General features: G+C 36.5%; 2 protein-coding genes across 8 annotated transcripts in view; one reads left to right on the plus strand and one right to left on the minus strand.

The window, feature by feature from the left end:
- The window catches only part of myo1ea (myosin IEa), a 55692-nt gene extending 38028 nt beyond the window's left edge, over positions 1-17664 (plus strand). For 2 of the 7 annotated variants that reach the window (XM_067399513.1, XM_067399519.1), the window contains 16 exons: positions 1029-1196; positions 1647-1732; positions 4732-4813; positions 4929-5035; positions 5760-5858; positions 6452-6596; positions 9477-9591; positions 10902-11071; positions 11182-11327; positions 12167-12313; positions 13245-13402; positions 13496-13585; positions 13668-13881; positions 14063-14095; positions 15753-15922; positions 16131-17664. In XM_067399513.1, the coding sequence (XP_067255614.1) occupies positions 1029-1196; positions 1647-1732; positions 4732-4813; positions 4929-5035; positions 5760-5858; positions 6452-6596; positions 9477-9591; positions 10902-11071; positions 11182-11327; positions 12167-12313; positions 13245-13402; positions 13496-13585; positions 13668-13881; positions 14063-14095; positions 15753-15922; positions 16131-16207 (2007 nt within the window). In that variant the 3' untranslated portion in view covers positions 16208-17664. The remainder of the gene's footprint in view (positions 1-1028; positions 1197-1646; positions 1733-4731; positions 4814-4928; positions 5036-5759; positions 5859-6451; positions 6597-9476; positions 9592-10901; positions 11072-11181; positions 11328-12166; positions 12314-13244; positions 13403-13495; positions 13586-13667; positions 13882-14062; positions 14096-15752; positions 15923-16130) is intronic. The other 5 variants (XM_067399515.1, XM_067399514.1, XM_067399516.1 and 2 more) reach the window with 5 other exon arrangements.
- Positions 17665-18065: 401 nt separating this feature from the next.
- ccnb2 (cyclin B2) lies at positions 18066-21788 on the minus strand. The gene is made up of 8 exons (XM_067400810.1): positions 21654-21788; positions 21392-21508; positions 21031-21297; positions 20797-20955; positions 20405-20641; positions 20156-20296; positions 19945-20055; positions 18066-19362 (listed from the first exon to the last, which is right to left on the minus strand). The coding sequence occupies exons 1-8, from the start codon at positions 21669-21671 to the stop codon at positions 19252-19254; spliced, it is 1161 nt and encodes a 386-aa protein (XP_067256911.1). The 5' UTR covers positions 21672-21788; the 3' UTR covers positions 18066-19251.
- Between the last annotated feature and the right edge of the window lie 4322 nt (positions 21789-26110).

The raw sequence follows: 26110 nt of genomic DNA on the forward strand, positions 1-26110 counted from the left end.
TAACAAACTAAGAAGTTCAGATCCATATCCACACAAGCCTCCTTTCTTTTCCCATGACTGTTTGTTTAATGGCCTCAAAATGCTTGATATGCCACCAAATTCAATTTGCTCCACTCACAGAGAGACTAGACACAAAGAGCCATGAAATTCACAACAAGGGAGAACCTTAACCATCCATGTCTGTGTGACAGCGTGTGAGAAAGTGCTTCTCTGTGTCACTGCTAAAAGCTAATGCTTGTCTGTGAGAAATTTACAAGCTGTTTCCCTTCACCGGGCTTTGTGTGGATAGAGAGATGTCTGATTTTTCTGACAGGGGGTGTGATTTCACCAAAGATTAATGTATGATAATTAATAATAATTGAATGTTTATAAATGTATATGTTTTGTGTATGTATGTGGGTAAAATTTAAAGTCCTGCAATGCAACATGCTATACAAAACTATACTACTACTACTATAAGATTACTATAACTATACATTACTGTATACTATATATAAAACTATAACTATACTATAAGACTACCATTAAATTTTGTCATCATTTACTCCCACTCAAGTTGTTCCAAACCTGTATAAATGTCTTTGTTTTGCTGTACAATCTTCAAAGGAAGATATTTGGAAGAATGTTTGTAACCAAGCTGTTAGTCCACCCACCCCCTTGACTAAAATAGAAAAAAAAAATACTGGGGCAGTCAATGGGGGGCGAGATCTGCTTGGTTACAAACATTCTTCCAAATATCTTCCTTTGAAGATTGTACAGCAGAACAAAGAAATTTATACAGGTTTGGAACAATTTGAGGGGGAGTAAATGTAATTTAAATTTTTGGGTGAACTCTACCTTTTAGATTTTAATTGTATATCACAAATGCAGATCAAGATGCACTGAAAATGAAAAGGAAATAATATTAATAAAAAATTTAATAAAATGACAAATAGGAACCTAATAGGATGTCTCAAAATGATTATAAAAAAATATGAATACATTTCACAATATAAATGTCACTATCACATGTTTGTGTCTTTTCCCAGAATCCTCCAGGCATCATGAGCATACTGGACGATGTTTGTGCCACTATGCATGCGAAGGGTGAAGGCGCAGATCAGACGATGCTGCAGAAGCTCCGAATGCAGATCAACAATCACGAGCACTTCAACAGCTGGAACCAGGGCTTCATCATCCACCATTATGCTGGCAAGGTATCTGTCACAAACATCTCTTTACCCCCAACAACTCTTCTATAGTGTTGTTAAATGTTTTCCTTTCTACTACTTTTTTGCCTGTGTTTCTAAATTTCATTGTCTCTTGCTGTTTCTTCCTTCCATCTCTCTCTGTCTCTCAGTCTCTTGTTTACTCTTTGTTGGCTTGAGGTCTTGAGGTAGTTCAGTATGTGTGGTACCATTCACATACCCTGTGTTCAATGAGCCGTGCTCTGAGGAGGAGGGAAAGGAGGTGGGGGGGTGCCGTCCACATCCTGCACCATTAGATTTAGATTTATAATAAGCACATTCAATTTAAATTTTAACAATGTTACTGTAAGTCATTGATCAGTTGAACTGACATTGATCTGAACTTTTATTGGCTCTACTGTGGTTCAAACCTGTCCAGAACACACAACTGATTTAATGGTCTGTTATTTTTCCTTCCAGGTGTCTTATGATGCAGAGGGTTTCTGTGAGAGAAACAGGGATGTGCTGTTCACTGACCTGATTGAGTTGATGCAGAGCAGTGAAATGTAAGTGTCAATCCTCCATCGTAACAACAGCCTGATCGTTCAACAGCTGCTTGTAACAGACTCTCAGAGAGTCCTCAGTCACTATGAGCACTTGAACATCTTAATATATGTAAATCATGGATATAATCAGGCCAGCTGAAGGCTGAGGGCCCATAATAGAAGTGTGCGAGAGATTAGCATTGTTTCTGAATCCAAAAGGCCCTTCTATCTCTCAAGGGAGTAGGACTGTAGACCGTGTCGGTCACTCTTATGTGCTCTTGGGCCTCTTTTGGGCTCCAGAAGCCATCTGTGCAAACCGTCCTCCAGCAGCCCTTTGTGAAGCCTTCTGGGGGTCCGCTTTCAGACGGCATTCAGACACGTGCTGTCATGCATATATACGCACCACACACACACATGCAGAGTTTGCAGGGGAACTTCCTTTGCACCAGCCAGCAGGTTATATGCATAAAACAGAAGAAAGAGAAATCTTAGTTGTCAATTCACTGAAGAAGCAGGGCTTCCTCTCCATCTGCACAGATGTGGCCCTGCAGCTCTACCCCCATTGAGAGGTTAGAACAAAGCAAAAAAAATGTTAACATCATGGATTTTCTGGTATTAGAAATAACGTGCTCGGATTTTAGAAGTGAAAAGTGCTTTAAAAATGTTTTTCTCTTCATTACTGGCATCACAATTATCCCTGGCTAGGTTCAGTACAGTTCAGTTGTGCTCTGTCGACTACATCTGTTGGAATGCCTGGTTGGCTGATGATAATTTCTCATAGTAAAATCTCTCTTTTAATCTCTTAGCAAAAGTTTTATTATAATGCGCTTTCAATGGAAGTGTATGGGGCACTGGAATAGATGTTAAAATACATACTACATTTTGAAAGTATAACCAGAAGAGTTAAACTTTATATATTTTAATTTTATAACCTGTAACTTTCACATACTACACACAAGAGTACCAGAAAGGGGTTGTTTGTAAATCCACTCACAGGAATAAAAAGGATAATTTAGGGCCCATTCACACAGAATGTGTTTTCGTGTTTAAAAACGCAAGATGTGAGATGTTTTTTTTCAAGTTGTACTTTTTTTTTTTTTTTTTTTTTTTTTTTTTTTTTTTTTTACTTGAGTGCTGTTTTTAGAATGCTGTGTCAACATTGTGCACAAGACGCTGTTAAAGACACAAGTGCAATAGTTAAACATGTCTGTCTACTGCATGTTTGCCACAGATGGCGCCAATAGTAAATATTAGCAATTAAGGGGCCAAGCATCATGCCAACAAATTAGTTGATGCATTATTCAAGAATGGTTTAGTCCAATGGTTCCCAACCAAATTCCTGGAGGCCTACCAACACTGCACATTTTGCATGTCTCCTCAATCAAACACACCTGATTAAGGTTATCAGCTCATTAGTAGTGACTCAAAGATCTAAAATGAGTGTGTCAGACAAAGGAGACATGGAAAATGTGCAGTGTTGGTGGGCCTCCAGGAATGTGGTTGGGAATCACTGGTTTAGTATTTTAAAAAGCTTTTAATCACTTTTTTTGGCATGGTCTGAAGATGATCTGAGCTGACTTTGGTGAAAATCAGACCAACGGTCTAGGAGGACTTTGAAAAAGTAGGTTTTCAAAGAAATTCAAAATGGCGGACAGCAATTTCGACCAAATGTGACAAATTGGTATCATTGTTCTTCTTGGTACCATTGTTCTTGGTACAACTCAAATTATCACTAGTTTTATTAAAATAGACAAAAATTTATGAAATGTTATTAACATTTTTGGACATTTCATTATAATTTTTGACCACAAAGTGGCGCTGTCTCAATTTGTTGAGTACCTTCAGGGCATGGTGCTGCTGACACATAAAATACAGCACTTTACGACAAAATTGAAAATGACTGATGCCCAAAATGGCTGACATGGGACATTCGACACAGTATGCTGCACTAAGTCTAAACTAAGTGGCCAGTCTTTTTCATATCTCCTAACCAGTAGGTGGCACTGTGCTGAAAATCTGCATGTAGACTCAGGTCATGCTTATGATGACATGTACCAATATTTGTCTTAATATGCCTAAAAACATATTAATGTCTTAATATATATCCTAACAATAGCTAGGTTGATTTCGAAAAAGTAGGTTTTTTGGAAAATTCAAAATGGCGGAAACATTTTCATAATGGGAAATGATGTCATAGGAGGAACCAAGGAATCGGAGGAAAAAGAATTTTGTTTCTAGGCCTTACAGTTCAAAGTTATTAGCATAAACATAAGTGAAAGACTCTCCTCTATTAGTGTGCCAAACTTTTTCCCATACAGTTCAATGGGCTAAGAAGAAAACTAATAAGCCTGTTAATAAAATTAGATACCTTTTAGGAGATGATTTTTTGTTTTACTACCAGTTGGCATCTGGTACAGAGAGCACAACTGAGCTAAACGAGAAACGTATGGGGTTTTATGAATATTGAAACCCAATAAAAACAAAGCATTTAGTTCTATAAGCTCAGATGCTCCTCATGTTAGTGTCCAGTATCTTTTAAGCCTATATTATTAAATTGTTCTGGATTAAGTCCTCTTAGAAAAAGATGTTACTCAGCACACAATGTAGAAGAATTTTTTACAGAGGTTTTTATCTAAAGCAAACATTATATAGTTTTTTAAATTGCTGTTTTATAGTACAACTTGTTATTTGCAATGAAAATAGCCAAATGAGCTGCCTGGCATGTCCTTAAAACACCAACCAACCAATCTATAAGCTTAGTAAAAAATCTCATTCAGGAGAAAGTGAGGCTATCGGCTAGTGAGCACTAGAGATTAAAAACCACAAGTATTCAAACTTTTACCCTTTCCCAGTGATGATGAACTTCTAAACAATGTGCACTGTGGCCTGTAGGAATTCAAGTGACCTTGGTCTGCAGCGGAGAGACACGATTCAAAACATTCCTGTCTGTTACAGTCTGTATTTCTTATGCTGTATTCTTCTTTCACATCATTCCTGCCTTGTTTGATTCTCTTTGTTAGACCTTTCATCCGTGCCCTGTTCCCAGAAAACCTTAATGCAGAGAAAAAAGGCAGACCCACTACTGCAGGGAGTAAAATCAAGGTGAGTTGAGTGTCATCTGCAGGTTCATATAACTAAATCATTTTGAATGTGTAGATTAAATGGTTTGCAGTTTTAATGGTGTTTTCACATCCTCTCTCTTTCTTTCTAATGGCAGAAACAAGCCAATGACCTGGTGAGCACCCTGATGAAGTGTACACCTCACTACATCCGCTGTATTAAACCCAATGAGACCAAGAAGCCCAAAGACTGGGAGGAGAGCAGGTGAGAGATTACGGCCAAGTTGAATTCACATCCCTTCAAAAGTCTCTTAAATCTTTGTCAGTGATGTGTAACAATTATACAGGAAACTGATATTATAATGGATATAGCTGAGATTTCCTATTAAACTATTATATTCTGTTAAAGTGGCCATTATTCATATTGAAGTAAAAAAACATTACATTGAGAGGAAAACATCCTCACTACGTAGCTTCTGCCTTTGAGACATCTGAGCTTGTTTGTGTTTTCACAAGTCATGGCACTTCTGCAGAAAATCACAGAGAAATTTAAAATAGCAACATGGATTGAGATTTTATTTCTCAGCGTGGTTGTTCTTTGTTTATTTTTCCAGCTTTTTTCTTCTTTCACCCTAGTTGTTTTTTTTTGTTTTTGTTTTTTGGAATTAAATGTGGAATGAAATGTTCTGATCCGGCAAGTTGTATTGTTCAGGCTCTAATGGTCTTCCTGTTATGAGGGTTTGTGAGCATTGTTCACATTAGGAAGTATAATTAGTGCGCACACACTTCATTCTCAGGATGTGTATCCATGAGATTTGCATTTATTCAGTCATTTATTTAGGAAAGGCTGATGGAAAAAAACACCAGAAATGCCTTATTTGTCCATGAAATTGCAACAGGCTGAGAAGAATTACTGTGAAGGTATTTTTTGACTTGTTGCTGTGAATATTTACCAACCTTCCTTCCTTCCTCTCCATCTCTCTCACTAGAGTGAAGCACCAGGTGGAGTATCTGGGACTGAAAGAGAACATAAGAGTAAGGCGTGCCGGCTATGCTTACAGAAGAATCTTCCGCAAGTTCTTGAACAGGTAAAGACTGATTTCAAAATCATCTTGAAAGACAAGGAGCTCTTTTTACAACATCATGGAATGAGAACATATCTGCTCATATCTGGCATTACAATTATGCGATCCAATAAGAAGATGCCACATTTTCACAAGAAACAGCTTCACAAAGAGAAGGAAGGGAGATCTTTGAGTTGGTAGTGTGTTATAGTACTTTTATACTGATGAATTTTGGTTACTCTTCTGTTACGGGCCAATAGTTGGACAGTTTCCTCTATCATAGTGTTGGTTTAGGGGTCTAATTCTTCCATTATGACACCAATTACTTCACATGCTTCATTGGGTTATTAACTTTTTACATGAAGTAAAACCCTAAATCATCTTTTGGTGTGTTATTTAACGTTTCATTGGTTTTATATTTTTTTACTCCACCCTGCAAGTGTTTATCTTGCACACCCAGACTGCATACAGTATATTTACACAGGGCTCCACTTCAGAAGACTCAACTGAGCGTTTTGTGCTTTTATATGAATGAAAAATATGTCCTTTAATCAAATATGATTTCATTCTCTGAAGGGTGCAAGCTTCCTCATCTTCTCTCTCTTTTTCTGTCTCAGGTATGCGATTCTGACAAAAGAGTCGTGGCCAACATGGCGGGGGGATGAGAAGCAGGGTGTGCTGCATCTCCTGCGCTCCGTAAACATGGACCAAGACCAGTATCAGCTCGGACATACCAAAATCTTCATCAAAGCCCCTGAGTCGGTAAGACCGGACATGTTTGGAAAAGTTAAATTTTTCATCAACAGGATATGATATCATGTCCAATACAATGTCTAATCCACTTTGAAAAGTCAGTATTTCACATTTTGATCCTCTGTCGGTCAAACATCTTTTCAATACAAGACTTCACGTGACAGAATTCAAACCTTTTGTGCATTTTTTTTGCACTCCGACTCTCCCACATTCACATGCTTATGAGTAAAAGTGATTGTAACACAGTCTAATGTGGCCATACCTTAAGATTCACAGCCAAAAAGTATAGTTTTATCATTTAAAATGAAACCACTTTTTTGTGTGTGTGTGTTTTGCTTGAACAGTGGCTTGTGTCATCTTTCTTCAAAATACAGTACCGTTCAAAGGTTTAGGGTCGGAACAAATGCTGATTTATCTTTTCCCTTTTTATTTCTTTTTTTTTTTCTTTCTTGTTGAAAAGCTGCAATAAAAAAAAGCAAAAATAAAGTTTCTTATGCTCACCCCAATTGTTTATTTGATCAAAAATACAGTAAAAACAGTAATATTGTGAAATATTTTTTAAACTTTAAAAACCGTTTTCTATTTTAATATATTTTAAAATGTAATTTTACCTGATGACACCACTGCATTTTCACCTGCCATCACTCCAGGCTTCAGTGTCACATGATCCTTCAGAAATCATTCTAACATGCTGATTTGGTTGCGTTACTTAATATTTTTGTGGAAACCTTGATACAATTTTTTTTTTTTTTTTTTTTTCAGGATTCTTTGAATCCTGTAATTGCCACATCCATAAGCATTCAATTTAATGCATCCTTGCTGAATAAAAGTTTCACTATCTTCTTCTTCAAAAAAAAAGTTATTGAACCCAACATTTAAACAGTAGTGTAAATGCCACTTTTTTAATATTTCATTGTAACGCAATGACGCTAATACACTTTTAAATATTGCGTAAGTGTCCATATACGTTTGGACTGCTCTACAATATGCACTATTCAGAAAAATGTTTAAATGTTTAAAGATAAAACATATCGTATTAGCGACAATATAGCAACACTTGACACAAGCCTTCCTATCAGCAGCATGTTAAATATTGTTTTTCAAGATTTAACATTTGAGTTGTGCTGTAATGGCAAGAGAGAGGTGAAGTGTAAGAGTCAGCCTTTGTCTGGCAGACATCAGCTCAGCTCAGAGTGGGTTGATGAATAGTGGGCAGTCAGCAGGGAAGGAGGAGGGACACTGGGCCTGTCCCACGTCAGCACCGTTAGGTCAACATTACTCTGGATCTGATACACAACTGCAGTGCTGTGGTAAAGCTGCTTCTGTTATGTCCAAGACAGCTTTGCTTTTTCCACTGCTTTTTTCCCAGCTTGCTTATGAAAGCACTGCTTGTGGATGTGCTGTGATCTCACTGTTGACATTTAGATGTACACACGTATACATAGAGACACAGTATAAGGCTCTGTGGCTCGGCATGAATACACCAGATTATCCAGAGATGTGTGACTTTGGCATGTAGGTTTTAAAACATGGCCTTTTCAGTGTGTGTGTGTGTGAGAGAGAGAGAGAGTGTAATATAAAATATAGGAGGGACCAGATTTGAACTGCCTTGCCTTTCAAAACAAAACTCCTTCTGAGATAAGGTGCAGATACTGAGTAATTAGTTAATGACTACAGGAATTTCTTTAGTGGGAGAGAGAGAGTGTGTGTGTGTGTGTGTGTGTGTAGTAGTAGTAGTCGCTCTGTCAAAATGAACTCTTTGATCCTACTGAGAGCTGTTGAAGATGAGTCTTACAGTGTTTGCATGAGACATCCTAACATTCTGATCAATTTCATAAACATTTCTAAGAAATGTCCAGGTATTTTACCACAAAACTACAAAAAAAAAAAAAACATTAACAAAGACAATTAAGATCCAGATATCTTAAAGGGTTAGTTCACCCAAAAATGAAAATTCTCTAATTACTCACCCTCATGTCATTCCACATCCGTAAGACCTTCATTCATCTTCGGAACACAAATTAAAATATTTTTTATAAAATATTTTTTTTTTTTTTTTTTTCTCTCTCATTTATTTAAACAAAACAAAAGAATTAGTATAAATCTGTCATTTAGGGTGAATTCAGGGTGACTTGGGACACTTTTTGCTATTGAGATTAATTGGAAAAAGTGTCCCAATCAACCTGAATTCACCCCTATCAGTTATTGGCAATAACATGAAAATAATTATCAATGGATGGTTTGTGTCTGTTTGTTAGTGTGTGGCATGGAAGCCAAAGAGGGATTTCTTTGTGTATTTGCTTATATTTCGTCCTGTGCCAGCCGTTTGTGTGTGTGTGTGTGTGTGTGTGTGTGTGTGTGTGTGTGTGTGTGTGTGTGTGTGTGTGTGTGTGTGTGTGTGTGTGTGTGTGTGTGTGTGTGTGTGTGTGTGTGTGTGTGTGTGTGTGTGTGTGTGTGTGTGTGTGTGTGTGTGTGTGTGTGTGAGAGAGAGAGAAGCCGTGCCAGGCCTCTATGATAATGATAGGATCTGATGTTTAGTCTACAGTGCAGCAGAGCTGTGTCAGTGTGTTCTGAGGACACACAGGAAGCACAGTCAGTGCTCAGAGCTTTATGGGATTTTGGCACAGCTGCTTACTGAGAAAGAGAAATATAAAATCTGAAATAGAAATAGAGAAGTTGCTGCAGGACAGACTGAACCCACTATGTGTCATAAGCTCCAATGATGAGTGACCTTTAGTGTAATGGACAGGGTTGTGCAGCATTTGCACTATTAGTTGTTAAGTCGGTAACAGTGTGGATTTAGTGCATAATTTTTTTGAATTTTTCAGATGGATATATTGTGAGTTTAGTTGATTCATGTATACAACTTGCATTATATTCTATTTACAGCTGTTCCTGCTGGAGGAGACTAGAGATCGCAAATTCGACGGTTATGCCAGATCCATTCAGACGGCCTGGAGGAAATATTGTGCACGCAAGAAATATGTTCAAATGAGAGAGGAGGGTGAGTTCAATCTTCAGACGGATAGTTTGAATGAGGTTAAAGTTCTACACGTCACATAAAAGCACCCGGGAACAAAGATGTTTTAAGAAAAGGGAAATCAATGTTGTTTTACATGGCAGAATGTGTCACAGTTAGGTTTTTCCCTTGTGTATCTTTGGATTCTGACCTCAACTGCTGCTTTTAGCTGAATTGCTGTTATTATGTTTTAAAGGAATAATACACACACAAAGGCAAAAAAAAAAAAAAAACGCCAAAAACCTCACACCCTGTCTTGAGTGTTCATGTTTGGGTGTTTCAGCTACAGGCCCTTTTGGCCCAGTTTTGGTATAAAAATTCTATTAAAATACTTTTTACACTCTCACTCGTATTTAGTTTAGCTATTAACAGTGTCCAGTTATGGACATACACTATCGTTTAAAAGTTTGTGGTCAGTAAGTGTTTTTTGAAAAAAAAAAAATCAATACTTTTATTCAGGAAGGATACATTTAATTGATCAAAAGTGGCAGTAAAGACTTTTATAATGTTACAAAATATTTCTATTTCAAATGCTCTTCTTTTGAACTTTCTATTTATCAAAGAATCCTGATATAATGTGTATCATGGTTTCCACAAAAATATTAAGCAGCATGACTGTTTTTAACATTGATAATAATAAAAAATATTTCTTGAGCAACAAATCATCATAATAGAATGATTTCTGAAAGAACATGTGACATTGATCACAGGAATAAAGTACATTTTAAAATGTATTAAAATAGTAAATGGTTATTTTAAATTGTAAGAATATTTCACAATATTACTGTTTACTGCATTTTAATCAAATAAATGCTGTCTTGAGAATAAGAGACTTCTTTCAAAAACATTAAAAAATCTTTGCAAACTCAAACTTTTGAACAGTAGTGTACATTAAACCAAGCAGAATTTTTTTTTTTTTTCCCTAAACCATCATTTTTTTATGTAACACATGTAATTTCCACCACATTCTGTGAAGGAAATTACATTTTAAACATTTTTGCACTAAAATGGCTAACTCCTTTTCCTGCTAATTTTATAGCTAGCATTTTATATATCCTACATACACATAATTAAATATTTTCAGAGTTTTTGTATAACTTGACAAAACTTGTAAATCATGCTCAAATTCAGTTCACATATGAACTGTAATTTAATTGTTCTTATTTTCTTTATGCATCACATCTCTCTTATTTAATGTCAAGCATGCTCTTCACTGATGTCTCATGCTTTATACATGACACAAGAACTAAAGCTCTTTGAGAGTAACACTGAAGATTCATTCTGTTATCTTCCAGCCTCTGATCTGCTGCTGAACAGGAAGGAGAGAAGAAGGCACAGCTTGAACAGAAACTTTGTGGGCGATTACCTGGGTATGGATGACCGGCCTGAGCTCAGGCAGTTTGTGGGCAAGAGGGAGAAGATTGATTTTGCAGACAAAGTCAACAAATTCGACCGGCGGTTTAAGGTGGGCATACAAAACTTAGCACACAGATGTGCCTGAGTATCAGTGACCATTTTTAGCACATGACATGTAGTATTTATATGTATTTATGGATGTTTTTTTTATCTGTTCAGAGCATCAAGAGAGACCTGATCCTCACCCCTAAATCTGTCTACCTGATTGGAAGAGAAAAGGTGAAGCAGGGGCCAGAGAAAGGGCTTGTGAAAGAGGTCCTGAAGCGCAAAATTGACGTAGAGAAGATTTTGGCTGTTTCTTTCAGGTACATGACCACCACACAAGCTTAGTCAGTTTAATTAATGTAATGGCAAGCTACAACAAACCTTAGCACTCAATGTGACACGGCACTTTTTTTTAACTTATATTTTCAATCATTTGAATAGGAACTTTTATTAAAAAACACTGTGTTCAGCCGCAATGAGCCAAAAGAGCTGCGGCTTCCCTCCCATGTGTAAAACAGAGCCTGTATTTTTAAGCCCTGAATGCAGTCCCATAATGCCTTGGATAACCATCTGCAGAATTATAGGCGTAGAGACATCAAAGGTCCGGTCTAGATGTTAGAGCCTCTGTCTGCCCTGTGTTATTTAACATATGTTGAATCGAGAGGGTCTGTGAAATACAAAGTCTTTTTTTTAAAAAACATTTATAGTACATTTTTTGGTGTTCCCTGGAAATGATCAAACATCTAGAACTCTGTCACAGAAACCTAAAGATCTTACAAATAAGGACAAAGGAAGAGGTACCAGCACCCCACACCCTTGCATACTTCGTTTTTTTGTGTGGGGGGTTGTCAATAATGTGAACCAGGTGTTGCTGGGAAGGGAGAGTATACCTTGTAAAAAACTCATTAGAAAAGACTTAAGTTTATTGGGTGAAGCAGGGCATCTCTGCATGTGTCCCAGACACAGAAACTCCCAACAGCCCCCGTATCACTTGCAATTTTTTTTTTTTTTTTTTTGTGAGCTGACAACATTTGTGTCTGTGGAAACCCCCAAAGGTGCCTCAAGAAGTGTTACCTGAACTGAAAGGCTGTGCTCATGTTGAATGATCGAACAAATGTGGATATTTCAGGTCTTGAAAAGACATTTGTCTCTCCTACAGCACAATGCAGGATGACTTCATGATCCTGCACGAGGAGGAGTACGACAGCCTGCTGGAGTGTGTATTCAAGACGGAGTTCATCAGTTTACTGGCACGCAGATACGAAGAGAGAACACAAAAAAAACTACCTCTCAAATTTAGCACCACGTAGGTTAAAATATCTTTAAAGTAGTGTTGCAAAGGCATGATTTTTTAATGAAGAAAATATTTTAATGAAGAAAAATTAAACAGATTAAAACATATGATTTTTTTTTTTAGTATCTGTATTAAAAGTGTCCATATACTTTTTCATTTTGAACAGTATATCTTTTGTTTTTTATAATTTATTTTATAAATTATATTAATATATACACTACCGTTCAAAAAATTTGGGGTCAGTAAGATTTTGTTTTTAATGTTTCTGAAGGAATTCTCTCACACTCACAAAGGGTATAATTATTTGATAAAAAAAGAAAGAAAAAAAAACATTCATATTGTGAAATATTATTACAATTTAAAATAACTATTTTTTATTTTGATATATTTTAAAATGTATTTTAATCCTGTGATGACAAAGTGGATTTTTTTTTATTCCAGTTTTCAGTGTCACATGATCCTTCAGAAATCTTTTTAATATGCTGAATTGGTGCTCAAGAAACATTTCTTCTTTTTTCAATGTTTAAAACAGTTGTGCTGCTTAATATTTTTGTGAAAACCTTTTTTTTGATGAATAGAAAGTTCAAAGAACGGCATTTATATATATCTTTTGTAGCATTATAAAATCACTTTTGTCTATTTGACACTTTTTTTGTCAGTTTTAAACAATTTAATGCATCCTTGCTGAATAAAAGCAATAATATTTCAAAATAGCTTACTGACCAAAAACTTTTTTTTAGTCTACATACCTAACAACAAAATTCTTTTTGTGAAATTATTTATTTTCAGTTGTCTTTATATTTGATTATATTGATATATTTTCAAATAAAATTATTATTTTTATTTCAATAAATGGCATTTGTTTTTTATGATTTCAAGCTTTTTGTCCAAGAATGTTTAGCGGCCACTGTATGCTAATGAAAGACTGTGATTGGACCTGCAGGCTGGAAATGAAACTGAAGAAAGATGGCTGGGGACCCTGGAATGCCGGAGGATCCAGACAGGTGCAGTTCATCCAAGGTCAAGGGGACGTAGCTGTGCTACGACCCTCAAACAAAATGCTGCAGGTCAGCATTGGACCGGGTTTGCCCAAAAACTCACGTGAGTGATGACTCGTGTTGTGTTTTATTCACAATATCATTTAATACTACTTCATTGAATGTTCTCATACACCCAAATTCAATCCTCATTCAGGTCCTACTAAGAAGGGTGTCACTCAAAGCCGCCCCAACACGTCCAGGACGCACCACCACACCCCAACACGAGTCGCACCCGGCCCTCCAGGTACATTATTCCATTCAACTAGTACTATTATCAACTATCCTAATTTTCCATTTAATTTAATCAGCAAGCATATGTTCACTAGCAGTTGCTCACCAAAATGGAGGGCTGAAGAATGCAAATCACGCTGCCAATCAGAGGAACTCGCAACATCACAGCAATCAGAGGCCGACATCAGGAAACACAGCCCGTCCGTTCCTGCCTACTAATGTCAGTCAGCTCAAGGACAGAGGCAGCAGACAGGCACCCCAGCAACCCAACATGGATTTCCTCAGAGTTCCAGACCAAGGGGCTGCAGGGTGAGAGGACACAGCACACACTTTTCAAATGATATAGCTAACAACAATCTCATCACTGAAGATGGTTAACATTTGTCTAATTGCTAGATGCATAGCTCAAGCTCATCTACCAGACATTATCCATGCAAACAAAATAGTGAGCTGTGTTTGAATGTAACATGCATGTATCTCTTTACCGTAGCAGAAATCGACAACCGTCTGGCAATGGAGGAATGTGAGTCTGAGCATGTGTAGTTTCTGTTAGGTGGCAGTGGTTGTGGTTCATTTGATTAGTGATAGAGCAACACCAGAGATGCCCAACTTCAAATCCACCCTTGTTTTGGATTTCCAGTTCCTTACATAAAACTATCACATTTTATAGATTCAATTTGAACTTTTGACACTACCGTTCAAAAGTTTGGAGTTGGTAAGATTTATGTTCACCAAGGCTGCATTTATCTGATCAAAAATACAGTACAAACAGTAATATTGTGAATTAATACTACACTATCTACTTTAATGTTTTAAAATGTCATTTATTCCTGAATTTTCAGTATCATTACTCCAGTTTTCAGTGTCACGTGATCCTTCAGAAATCATTCTAATATGTTGATTTGGTGCTCAAGAAACATTTATTATTATTATCAATGCTGAAAACAGTTATTTTTTTGTGGAAACCCTGATAAAAGTGCAGTCTTTAACAATGTAAGAGTCTTTACTGTAACTTTTGATCAATTTTTTTGCATCCTTGTTGAATAAAAGTATTATTTTCTTTAAAAAAAAAAATCTGACCCCAAACTTTTGAACAATAGTGTGTTACTGAATGGAGATCAGATTGTGAATAGCTATTTATATGAGAGAGCTTTTTTTCCATTTAACGTCAGCAAGGTTAAGGACTTTGGATTGGGCATTTTCTACCATTTTCCCTTTTGTAGTCATGATGAGGGTCGACTCAGACACATCATGAAGGCCGAAGGTCTAACAAATGGCCCTTCGTTGCAACAGCTGGGAGAAAAAAATTCTTATCTCAAAAGTAAGGTGGAGGATCAACTGAATTAAAGGGTTAGTTCATCCAAAAATGAAAATTATGTCATTAATGACTCACCCTCATGTCGTTCCAAACCCATAAGACCTCCGTTCATCTTCGGAACACAGTTTAATATGTTTTAGATTTAGTCCGAGAGCTTTCTGTCCCTCCATTGAAAATGGACGTACGGTATACAGAAGGGGGCGGTAATGCACCAATAAGCTGGATGCCAACTGCAGTAAAACAGGAAAGAAGAAGAAGAAGCAGCGTCGCTGTGGAGTGAAAGCAAATATATACAACAGACCCGGAAAAGAAGACAATGCTGAATAAAGTCGTAGTTTTTGTTATTTTTGGACCAAAATGTATTTTCGATGCTTCAAAAACTTCTAACTAACCCACTGATGTCACATGGACTACTTTGATGATGTTTTTATTACCTTTCTGGACATGGACAGTATACCGTACATACATTTTCAATGGAGGGACAGAAAGCTCTCGGACTAAATCTAAAATATCTTAAACTGTGTTCCGAAGATGAACGGAGGTCTTACGGGTTTGGAACGACATGAGGGAGAGTCATTAATGACATAAACTAACCCTTTAAGTCTATTTTGGAAATGTAGTCTATTTAAGACTGACAGTCCCTCTGTGGATAAATGTGAATCTGTCGCCACCTATTGGGGAACACATGAACTAACACCACAAAATCAGACAGCTAACCCTCTCACAACAGCTATGCTTCTTCAAGAACACAGTTGACTTCACACTTACCTTCACTTGTAGAAGCATGTTCCCATGGTTTCTGCAATGTTAGAAACATCACATGCAATTCTATCTGTTCATGTCTTCTGCTCTTTTCTCCAAGGGCCCACAGACAGTCCACCAACAGGCCCGCTCCGGGAGGTGGTCGGCCCAAACCGGCCCCCAAGCCGAAGCCCCAGGTGCCTCAATGTAAAGCCCTTTATGCTTATGACGCCCAAGACACAGATGAGCTCAGTTTCAATGCAGATGACATCATTGACATCATTAAGGAAGGTGCGAGCGTACAAAATATTTATTTTGCGTAGTATAAATTTTCTTTTAAATGTGGAAGAATTTTTTATAACTAAAAAAATCTAAATATTTAGTGAAAATGGCAGTTACATGAATGTTGCTGTCATTTTACATATATATGAATCTCAGACCATTTTAGAGATGCATTGTGGGATTAATTGTGATATTAATGCATTATTTGTTTGTCTAGACGCCTCTGGATGGTGGACAGGGAGACTAAGAGGTAAACAAGGCCTTTTCCCAAACAACTACGTGACAAAGATCTAACCTCTTCAGCCGTTAATGAGGCAACCAGATTTGAACCTCAGCAAACTTGTTAGACGAAGAAGGACAAAGAAACGAGGGGAAATGGAGATAATGAAGGAAGGAGCGAGGTGTGCTATGGCTGTGGCTGATTGCATAAGCTTTGCATTGTGTTGCCACGGACAATTGAGGCCATGCGGGCAGACGCTGACCGGACACGAAAATTTTCTCCAGGGCGCTGAATACTGAGCTGTCCCTGTGAGCACTGATCAAAACTATTTATTGTATTTATATTACAGCATTCTACAGTTTATTTCTGATGTGGTTTGTTCATCTGTCATTGATATTTAAGGTGATCTTAGTTCACTTAGAGATGAAGTAGCCATTTTATGTGGGAACAGGCTTTTTATTTTGCTTTTGAAATGGATAGATTTTATATGTAAATTAAGGTGCTTGGCATTAGTCACCTGCTGTTTTTGATTTTATTTTTTTTTTCTACTTTCTTGAGGTCATGTCTAAATCAATGGTTTTAGTGGGAAATGTTTTGCTGCTAAGGAACGTTTCACCATGTTGCCTTTCATATTGTAGTTAAGAGAAACCCAAATGTATCAACTGCACTACAGCTCTTGAAAACCATGGATTGTATGCTTTTGATGTTAAGTTCATAATCTCAGAACAATGCTGAATGTATCATTGTGCAAAACAGTTTCAATTTAAACTGCAGTGGTATTTCCGCACTCTTCACCACTTCTGTTACTGTACAGATGCAAAGCACTTTATGAGTAAAATATCATACAAATGTACTGGTCAGGTCAACATTTGCCCAAGGTGCTAGTTAGTGAAGAGATGAAACCTGGATCTACAAAAATCTTCTTAAAGGAGTAGTTTGCCCAAAAGTTCTTATTTATTCTGTCATCATTTACTCACCCTCAAGTTGTTCCAAACCTGTGTGAATTTCTTCTGATGAACACAAAAGAAGATATTTTGAAGAATATGGATAACAAAATGGGGCCCATCAACGGTTTGGTTACGCATATTCTTTTGTTCAGCAGAAGAAAAAAAATCCATACAGGTTTGGGACAACTTGAGGGTGAGTAAATGACAGTATTTTAATTTTTGAGTGAACTATCCCTTTTAAGATGACAGTTATGGGACAACTTAAGAATGTTCCAAAGTTCAGTTCCCATATATTTTCCTAAGAACAGCTTAGGTTATTTTCATTGACAGAAATATTCTTTTCATGGATTTGAGTCATGTTTAACAAAAAGTATTTTGGGGATACAAAATATGCATACCTTTGGCAAAATGGCAGTAAAGAAAAAAATCTTAATGTTTAAATGAACCCAGCCTGTGTTGTAAATAGTTTACTTGAATATTGCTGGCATTTTTATTGCATCTCAATCTCAGACCAATTTAGAGATGCATTGTGGGTGAGATTGATGAACTGTTTAGCAAGAAGCATAATTATTGGTTTAATAAATGCCCACTGGACCAAACACAATAGGTTTCAATCACTATGCATAACCACAAATTGGTACATGAAATCTACATCCAAATGATTTCTCAACTTTTGTACTAAGATTAAATAAGTGGAACAACTGAAACCACATAATATACAAAAAAAGAAAAGAAAAAAAAAACACTCTGGGTAGGTCTTGTGTTAGTATATATATATATATATATATATATATATATATATATATATATATATATATATATATTTTTTTTTTTTTACACTATTTTTATTTTTTTCACTTAACACTTTGAAATACAGCCTTTTACATTCATATACATTCTTTCAAATTCCATTCAACCATAAAATCGCTGCATTTTCTCTAGAAAGATAAAACGAAGTAAAAAAAACAAGAATGTTCCTCCTGTTTTAGCCAATGGTAATCTATTCAAAATTAAAATACATGAATTTCTCAAGTCTACAAGGTTGGAACCGCTCCATATGTTTTCAAATACATGCGGTTTAGCCTTTAATATGCAAGTTATCTTTTCTAATGGAAGGCTTGACATCTCTCTTATCCATTGAGTAGAATTTGGTCTGTGAATCTTTGTCCACAACAGAGCAACACATTTTTTGGCATAAATCAGGTCTAGAAAAGCTTGCTCACTTCTATAATTGTTTCTCTGGGTAGAAGCCCAAAAGAAAAAGCTTAGGGTCTAGTAAAAATTTTGAAATTATCTTCAATTATAACTCTTTCTGCATTGCCAAATACAGTGAAACAATGTTCCTGTAGTTCCACACGTTTTATACATGTCTTGTACATTGTTCCATTTAATTCCACCAGTGCTACATAGGTCCACCTTAATTTATACTGTATAAGTTTAAAGTGTGCATTTACAGAGAGTGTGAGCTATAACACAAGCTGCTTTCCAAAACTTCAAATTACAAGTTTCTTCCATGCATTCAACTTCTACAATTTTTTTTTTAGATGAGTAATATGTCAGCAACCCATAAAGTTCAGATATGATACCCTAATTCCCCTTTTAAGATTAAGTGTAGACCAACACTTAATCTTAAAATATTTCAAGGCACAAATTTGTGACGTACAAAATTGTCAATGAGACCTTAAACTTGCCCCTTTTCATTTCAGAAATTAAACTGTTGGGAGTTCAAGCACCACATGTGCAACATCCCTGACAGCAGGTGGAAAGACTTCCTTCATTCAGCATGAGCAGTTGTATCATTTGAGTTTTCAATCCAAGCGTTTCACATTTATTAAAAGAGTCAGAACCCAGTCAAGTTCAACTAGAACAAATCCTAAACTTATGTCAGCATTAACACAAGTCAAAAAGTGGTATCAAATCTTTGGATTTTAATGATATCAGCTCCATTTTGCCAACTAAGTGGGCAAGCAAATACAGATCCAGCAAGTTCATAAAGACAAACAGTAAAACCCAATTTAAACCCTCAGCTTAAAAATGCCTTTTAAAAAAGGAAAAAAAAGAAACATTTATTCAAAAGTATGTACATTAGGTTTAAAAAGCAGCAGTCCATCGCTCAAAATGGCTGACAAAATAAAGTGCAATTTTTAGTGTCCATTCCCACATAAAAATCCTCAGGAGCTGGACAGCAGAGGAGAAGCCAGATCCTTCACAAGTGAGGACTTCAACTGGGGAAGGAGGCTGATCTTCATGAGCCTGCTGCTGGAGTATTTCTTTTTCACGGTCTGCAAGAGATGGACATCACCCTAGCATTCAGTACAACCAAACCCATGCTTTGTTCCCTTTTTGCAAGTTGCCTTGAATAAGATTCGGCCAAATGCTTAAGTGCAAGTACATTTACATGACAACAATGTACCAAAAACAGAAGTTCTTTGTACAGAACTTTTCAAAACCATTCCCATTCAAAACGGATCTGCGCAAATGACTAAAAATGCTGTATTACACATGCCAGACTAGTTGGCGGTGTCACTTTGTAAAGTGAGACTATGCACCTGCACATACGAATTCTTTTATAGAGGATGCCCATCCACCTTATTTTACTGCACTTTGATATTCTCCTCATTTCCCTATAGCACCTAATAAAATCGGAAGTCTTGCACACCTGCGTTGAAAAATAAGGTGGATAGACCAAACGTAGTACTCTAGTGCAAGACGTCACATTTTCACAGATAACTATATAGTTTAAAAATTCTTCAATTTCAAAAGTTGGTTTTCAGGCCACCAAAACGCTGTTGTCATTGTGTCATGTAAATAGCCCCACCAAGTAATAGAGAGAAAAAAAAAAAAAAAAAAAAGAAAGTGCATACCACATGCTTTGAGAGCCCTTCATTGACTGCAACCACATTTTTGGCAATATGCTGCATGATGGGCTTCAGGTGGGCCTCATCGTAGGTGGAGTAGTGTTGCTGGGTTGGTGACTAGAGCAGCAAGGGGAAAAAAAAAACAAAAAAACAAAACGATACACATATACGTGTGTGGAAGGTTATAGGAAGGGAAAAAAAATAAAATAAAAATTACCCATTTTTGGCCATCAAGCACAAGTTGAGAGAGGCACAGAGCAGCAGCAGCAGTCTCAGAAGGGTTATAGTGGACCATGTCGTAATCAAGTAGTGTCAGTTCAAGGAAATATTTTGCTAGAGTATGCTTCTCAGCATCCGCCTAAAGTAGTTTGAAAAAAAAGGCAAAGACTTAACATCTGAAGCTTTTATTAACAAAAAAAAAAAAAAACTGCTAAACCACATCAGGGATATTCAAACCCATACTTACATTGCCTGCCTTTGAGGCTCTCCGCAGAAAATGCAGGGGCAGAGGACGTCCAAGCTCAAAGTTCAGCTCACTGAGAATCATCATCTCCATCTCTCTGATCTGGGCATTCGTGAAGGCATCATCAGCGATATAGGCAAAGTCCCCAACCACCGGCACATACATTTCCTCATATTTACAAGCAAGCAGCATTGCAGTAACCCCAACTAGCTGGAGCTTCTTACGAGTCACAGGCTGAACCTGAAAAGAAAAAGGGGTTTACAATTTCAATTTGATGAAATCAGACATCACCCCAGAAGTATTCACTAAAAGCATTTCACAACATAGGAATGTAGAAGAAAGAAAAAAAAAAAAAAAAAAAAAACACACATTTTATAAAAAGCTGTAACTTCTACCTGAAGAAAGCGATCAAGGATAGCTACGGTCATGTACAAGGTTTCCTGCAGGAGCTGAAATCTTGAGTGCACCTGAATAAGCCAGTCAACTAGGAGAGCACGCATTCGTCCGTTGATATCATAACCGCGCATATAACGGGGACGGACTGACTGCTGGACCTGCAAGAGCAGCATAGAAGCTGGTAAAAAGTACAAAGGTAAAGAGAAAAAAAAGTAAAGACAAGCCACAAGTACCTCAAGGGTTCGCAGATATGCATAGATGTCCTTTACATATTCAGGACACAGCTGAGGCATGTCAGCATCCCCCTCATCGATGTCTTCAACTGGAAAGAGTGTGTTGGAAAAGGCTTGACAGAGTTCCTCTTCCTTCATGCTCACGTCAGCTTGAGCAGGGGGTAACGCTGGGGCAGGTTGAGAGACCTCGTGCTGTACCTGGGCACGTTTGGGTTGCACAACAGCTGGCTGGACAGTTGATTTTACAGATTGCGCAGGCTGAACCTTCTGAAAAGGAAAGAATAAAGAGGAATGCGTGGCATCACGCCGTTGCTCAAATGCACAAGTTGCATGGTGGTAAATAAAGACACGTAACGGTTACCTTGGTCTGAACTGGTTTGTGAGCAAAGTTGGACAGTTCGCCAAACACGGGCCTCCTCGCAGCACCGTTTACAGGACCGCCTTTGCCACCAATAAAAACAGGGTTGTTTGCATTGCGCTGTAATGAAAAAGGAAGTAGAAAACTATTTTCACCTATTTCAACAACTTTTAGCAATTTAAGCTAACGAATACGAAGCTGCTTTGACGCTAGCAAGTCTTTTATCAGATAAATACAAACACATATTTCTGCATTAAATACTCACCAAAGCGTGCATTTCCATGACGAATACGCTTTTCGAGAGGTCTTTCGTAATAAAATGTAAAAAATTAAAACAGGCCGTTTAGCTTTGCTTAGTATTCCTTATCCAACTCAAAACAAACCGTACAGTACAAAGGCCTGCTGGTGATTCAAATACCGCTCCGCGCTGTCTGATTGGTCACTGCCTCGCGGAATACTCAACTTCGATTGGTTGAAAAGGGAAGGGACGCTTATCAATCATCCCTCATCTCCGGTTTCACATGTAGCTCCTCTATGGCGCTGTAAATAAAACACGACGGCATTGAACTGAACTCATTTTAAAGTTGTTTGACTGATTGATTTTTGAGTAGTTATGTGGCATTGTGTTGATAACAGTGTCTGTTGGTCAAAGACCTTCATTTTTTTAAAGACTGTACATTTTTAAACTGAAACAGTTTGAATATGAATGAAACCATTGGTGATTATTGTTGATAAAACAGTGGCTTTCATCAACCGGGTCCACTAGGGGGCCTCAAGATTACTTAAATTAATTTAAGATAAAAACTGGCATTAAAATAGGCTAAAAAGACTAAAATCTGAGATATTTCTTATTTCGATTCACATTCTCAACAACGAGATTTTATTTTTTATTTTATTTATTTTTTGTCCTGCAAAAAAAAAAATGGATGTATGAGGTAGCCTACTGTGATAAGACTTTCTTTTTCATTCTTTCATTTTAGACTTTCTTTTTCTTTAAAAATATTTAATATTTTAAAATAGTAAAAATATTTTTAAAATCCTTATCCTCCTTACTCACAAACAACTGGAAAAGTCATTGGGTCTTTGAAAACTGTTTGAGCCCAAAGGTTTAAAACCTCTGTAATAAAACAGCAAAATCCATGTGTGTCATTGATGTAATGAGAAAGTACATCTGAAATAGTGATTTGTTCATTAACAAATCTTTTAGTGAATGAATCTTTCTTGTTCATTTCCATGTTCTGATTCATATGTTTCCTTCACTCCATTTTGAATCAAGTGACTGTTGTACATCAAACATAATATCAAAGTGTTTATGTAACCTATTGTAAACTTAGTGTTTTTTTTCTGAGTGCATTACTCATTCCAAAATGTTGACTCAATTAAGTGAGTTCATAACACAAAAAGATTCACTTGTCATCACCTAATAGCGCAACCTGCAGAAATAAGCGGATTCAAAAGATTTGAGACACTGAAATACACTATGGCCAGTGGGCTGATAGTAGATTACAGAAGAAGAAAACTATATATATAGAGTGGACATTATATTTTAGTGATTTTCTCTGACATCATACATGTCACACTTTTCTGGATGTCCTGTAAAGAGTACATTCAGGGCTTTTCAGAGAAACCAAACGTTCAGAGGTTTCACCATGACCACTCCCTCTCCTTGGTCTTTAAATATGACTGATTTACTGATCAAATTTAACACCCTTATGGAAAATGATAATATTTTGTTATTATCATTTACATCTGAATAATTTTCAAATAGTTTGTCATAAATCAATATCTCAGGAAAATATTACGGAGTTTCTAATCACAATATGACTTTCTGTTACAAAACAGGACATTGATTTTATTCATGTCCACATAGAGGACACCAGGACTTAAATCATGTTTATCAGGCATTTTAGAAGACACAACAAGTCAATAGTGAAATTAATTATGTATCAGTATTCCTATTATTAGATATTATTATGAAAATGTTGCCAATTATTGCTCCTATTATTACACTTATTTTTTTCATTACATGTTTCCCCAAGAACATATTAATATGAAAATTAGATACAGTGTATAAATGCATTGTGTTGAATGGGAAAACCCATGTATGGCTATTTTACCCACATATTGCATAAAGTAAAATGGTATCATTTAATTATATCTTTCAAAACATAGTTGAGAATCATCTTTAAATAAAGTTTGGTTAAAAACAATCCTGAAGCCTAAAAATTGATTGGTGATTAAAAAAAAAAAATCCCATTGTTTTTGCCTATACATGTAATTTCATGTCATTTTATTTTTTAAACAACTTAGTCCTGGTGTCCACCACAGAGGACACCAGGACACCAGGGCTTTATTCATAACATATGAATAAAATATAATTTTTCAAAAATGTTTTTTTTTTTTTTTCGTTATTGTTATTGTTTCTTATGCTCTAGTCTAAACAATATAATGACGTGAAAAAATACCATTTTTTTTTCTTTCTTTTTTTTCTCTGGGTCCCAGGAGGATATTATATATGCTTTTATCAGAGGGCAATTCTATGTGGTATTGGCTATGTAGTATTCAATGGTGTATATATATATATATATATATATATATATATATATATATATATATATATATATATATATATATATATATATATATATATATATATATATATATATATATATAAACGACAGCCCCATAAAACATACAAGCTGTATGTACATGAAGCGCTGACACTCTCTGCCACTAGAGAGCACGAGGCGACCAACTCCCTAATCGGTCTTTGTCAGGTGACGTCACACTCGTGAAAACCGAAGTGCATTATGGGTGTCGTCGCCATTTCTGAGGTATCCAAACAATCTCTGTATCAGTGCAGAGTTGTTTCTTCTTTGGCTACTTTTCATTGTAAAAATGGCACACTTTTGTTGTGTGAAAAGCTGCAATAATATGTCCCACGATAGAAAATGTCAAAAACTTTACTACGAGATTAGATTTAGTCGGTTTCCTACTTGAAAAAAGGCTGTACGGAGAGTATGTAACGTTAGAGGCAATAACAGAGGCGCCGGATCGCACGGGTTGCCGCGGTGAGACGCAAAACATCACTTTCGTCAAGATATCTCCATTCAAGTATGTTTGCTTTCTACATTTCACAAAGGTAAGTTAGAGGTTTCTGTTTTCTAAAGTAGAAAACGTTATAGCAACGCATTGTTTTGGATTGTATGTGCTATGAAACAAGTCAATTTAAACTGAATCCCTTTACTTGAATATGTCTACATTTTATTTTTCTTAATTTTGCTACAGCATTTTTATACTTAAGGTACGACATTTTTGCTCTGTATCTATATACTGATTCTAATTTTCTGACTACTTTTTACAGCTGTGGTCTGTGGACCTTTTCATTTCATTGCAGATCAGCCTGCTTAAAGATTATGGAGACTGACCCCAACTGGACACCATCCCTCCCTACATTAAGGCCACATCAGCATTAAACACAGGCTGTGTCTCAATCAGCTCCCTAGTTCATTAGTTAGGGCACTGATCAGGACGGTCTCAGTCACAAAATTTGTATACACAATATACTGATTCAAGAGCTCAGAGCTGATTGAGATGCACACACAGACACTAAGGAAAAACAATCCAGTCAGCTACTTGGGTAAAGTTGGTTTTATATTTGCACATTCAGACTTCTGATAAATTCAGACTTTCCAATAAATATGCAATAAATTAATGTTTGCGAATTTTAAGCAGCGACATGATATTGACGACCAACGATTGTCAACTTATAACATTTTTCACAGTCGATCAAAATAGGCAAGTATTGTTTAATGGCATATTTACTTGTGAATGTCCACTGAATGTCCAATGTAGTGTGATTAACAAGGCTATTGAATACGGATGTGCGAATATAAAACCAACTTTACCCAAGTCAGTCAGCTGACACTATGGTCCATCAGGCTGGAGAAAGTGATCATCTTCACACTGAGAAGATGCAGGAGGCTGGAGGAGATGGTGATCTGCATGTGCAGAAGTAAACCGACTTGATATGTACAGGATGTCTGATGTTTGTTTTGGAGATGATGTTAATGTACTATACGGGTCTGCCAAACCTGGGAACCTTTATGGCGTTACAATTTTTTTTTTTTTTTTTTTGTGCCTCTGATTCCAGACGCAACAAATACAAATTTCAAATGCTTCTGTGAACCTTAATATACCTCAGATTTGGTCTGCCTGCACAACACTTCTAATGTTTCCCCTGAGACGGTATACAGAACATTCAATGAAACTGTGTCATATCTATGCAAACCTGAAGCTTTCAGCTGTATGGGCATACAGAGATGATTTGCACAGAAATATGTCTCCTTTGTTTAAATACAGAGTAGCAGAGATTACTGACTGTTTTGAGATTTTCACAGAGAAACCATCCAATCAGCGCATGTTTGAATCTTTTGTAGAATTGTAGTGTAAAAATGTGCTGATGCTTTATCCAGTCTTGCATGAACAATAAAGCATGTATAATTAAATTTTTCAGGGTGATTTGTAGATTTATGTTATATGCACTTATAGTATTAACAGGATAATTAATAATATACACAATCTGTAAATCAGATATTTAACTTGCATGACATATCTTTGTTTTTATTATTATTAAGGCCTTTGGACAAAAAAAATAAAAATAAAAAAAAAAAGACTCATAATGTCATTGACCCAGACAACACAGAGGTAGGTCTAAAAGGT

This window comes from Chanodichthys erythropterus, chromosome 11 (assembly GCF_024489055.1).
Source record: "Chanodichthys erythropterus isolate Z2021 chromosome 11, ASM2448905v1, whole genome shotgun sequence".
In the NCBI taxonomy this organism is placed as follows: domain Eukaryota; kingdom Metazoa; phylum Chordata; class Actinopteri; order Cypriniformes; family Xenocyprididae; genus Chanodichthys; species Chanodichthys erythropterus.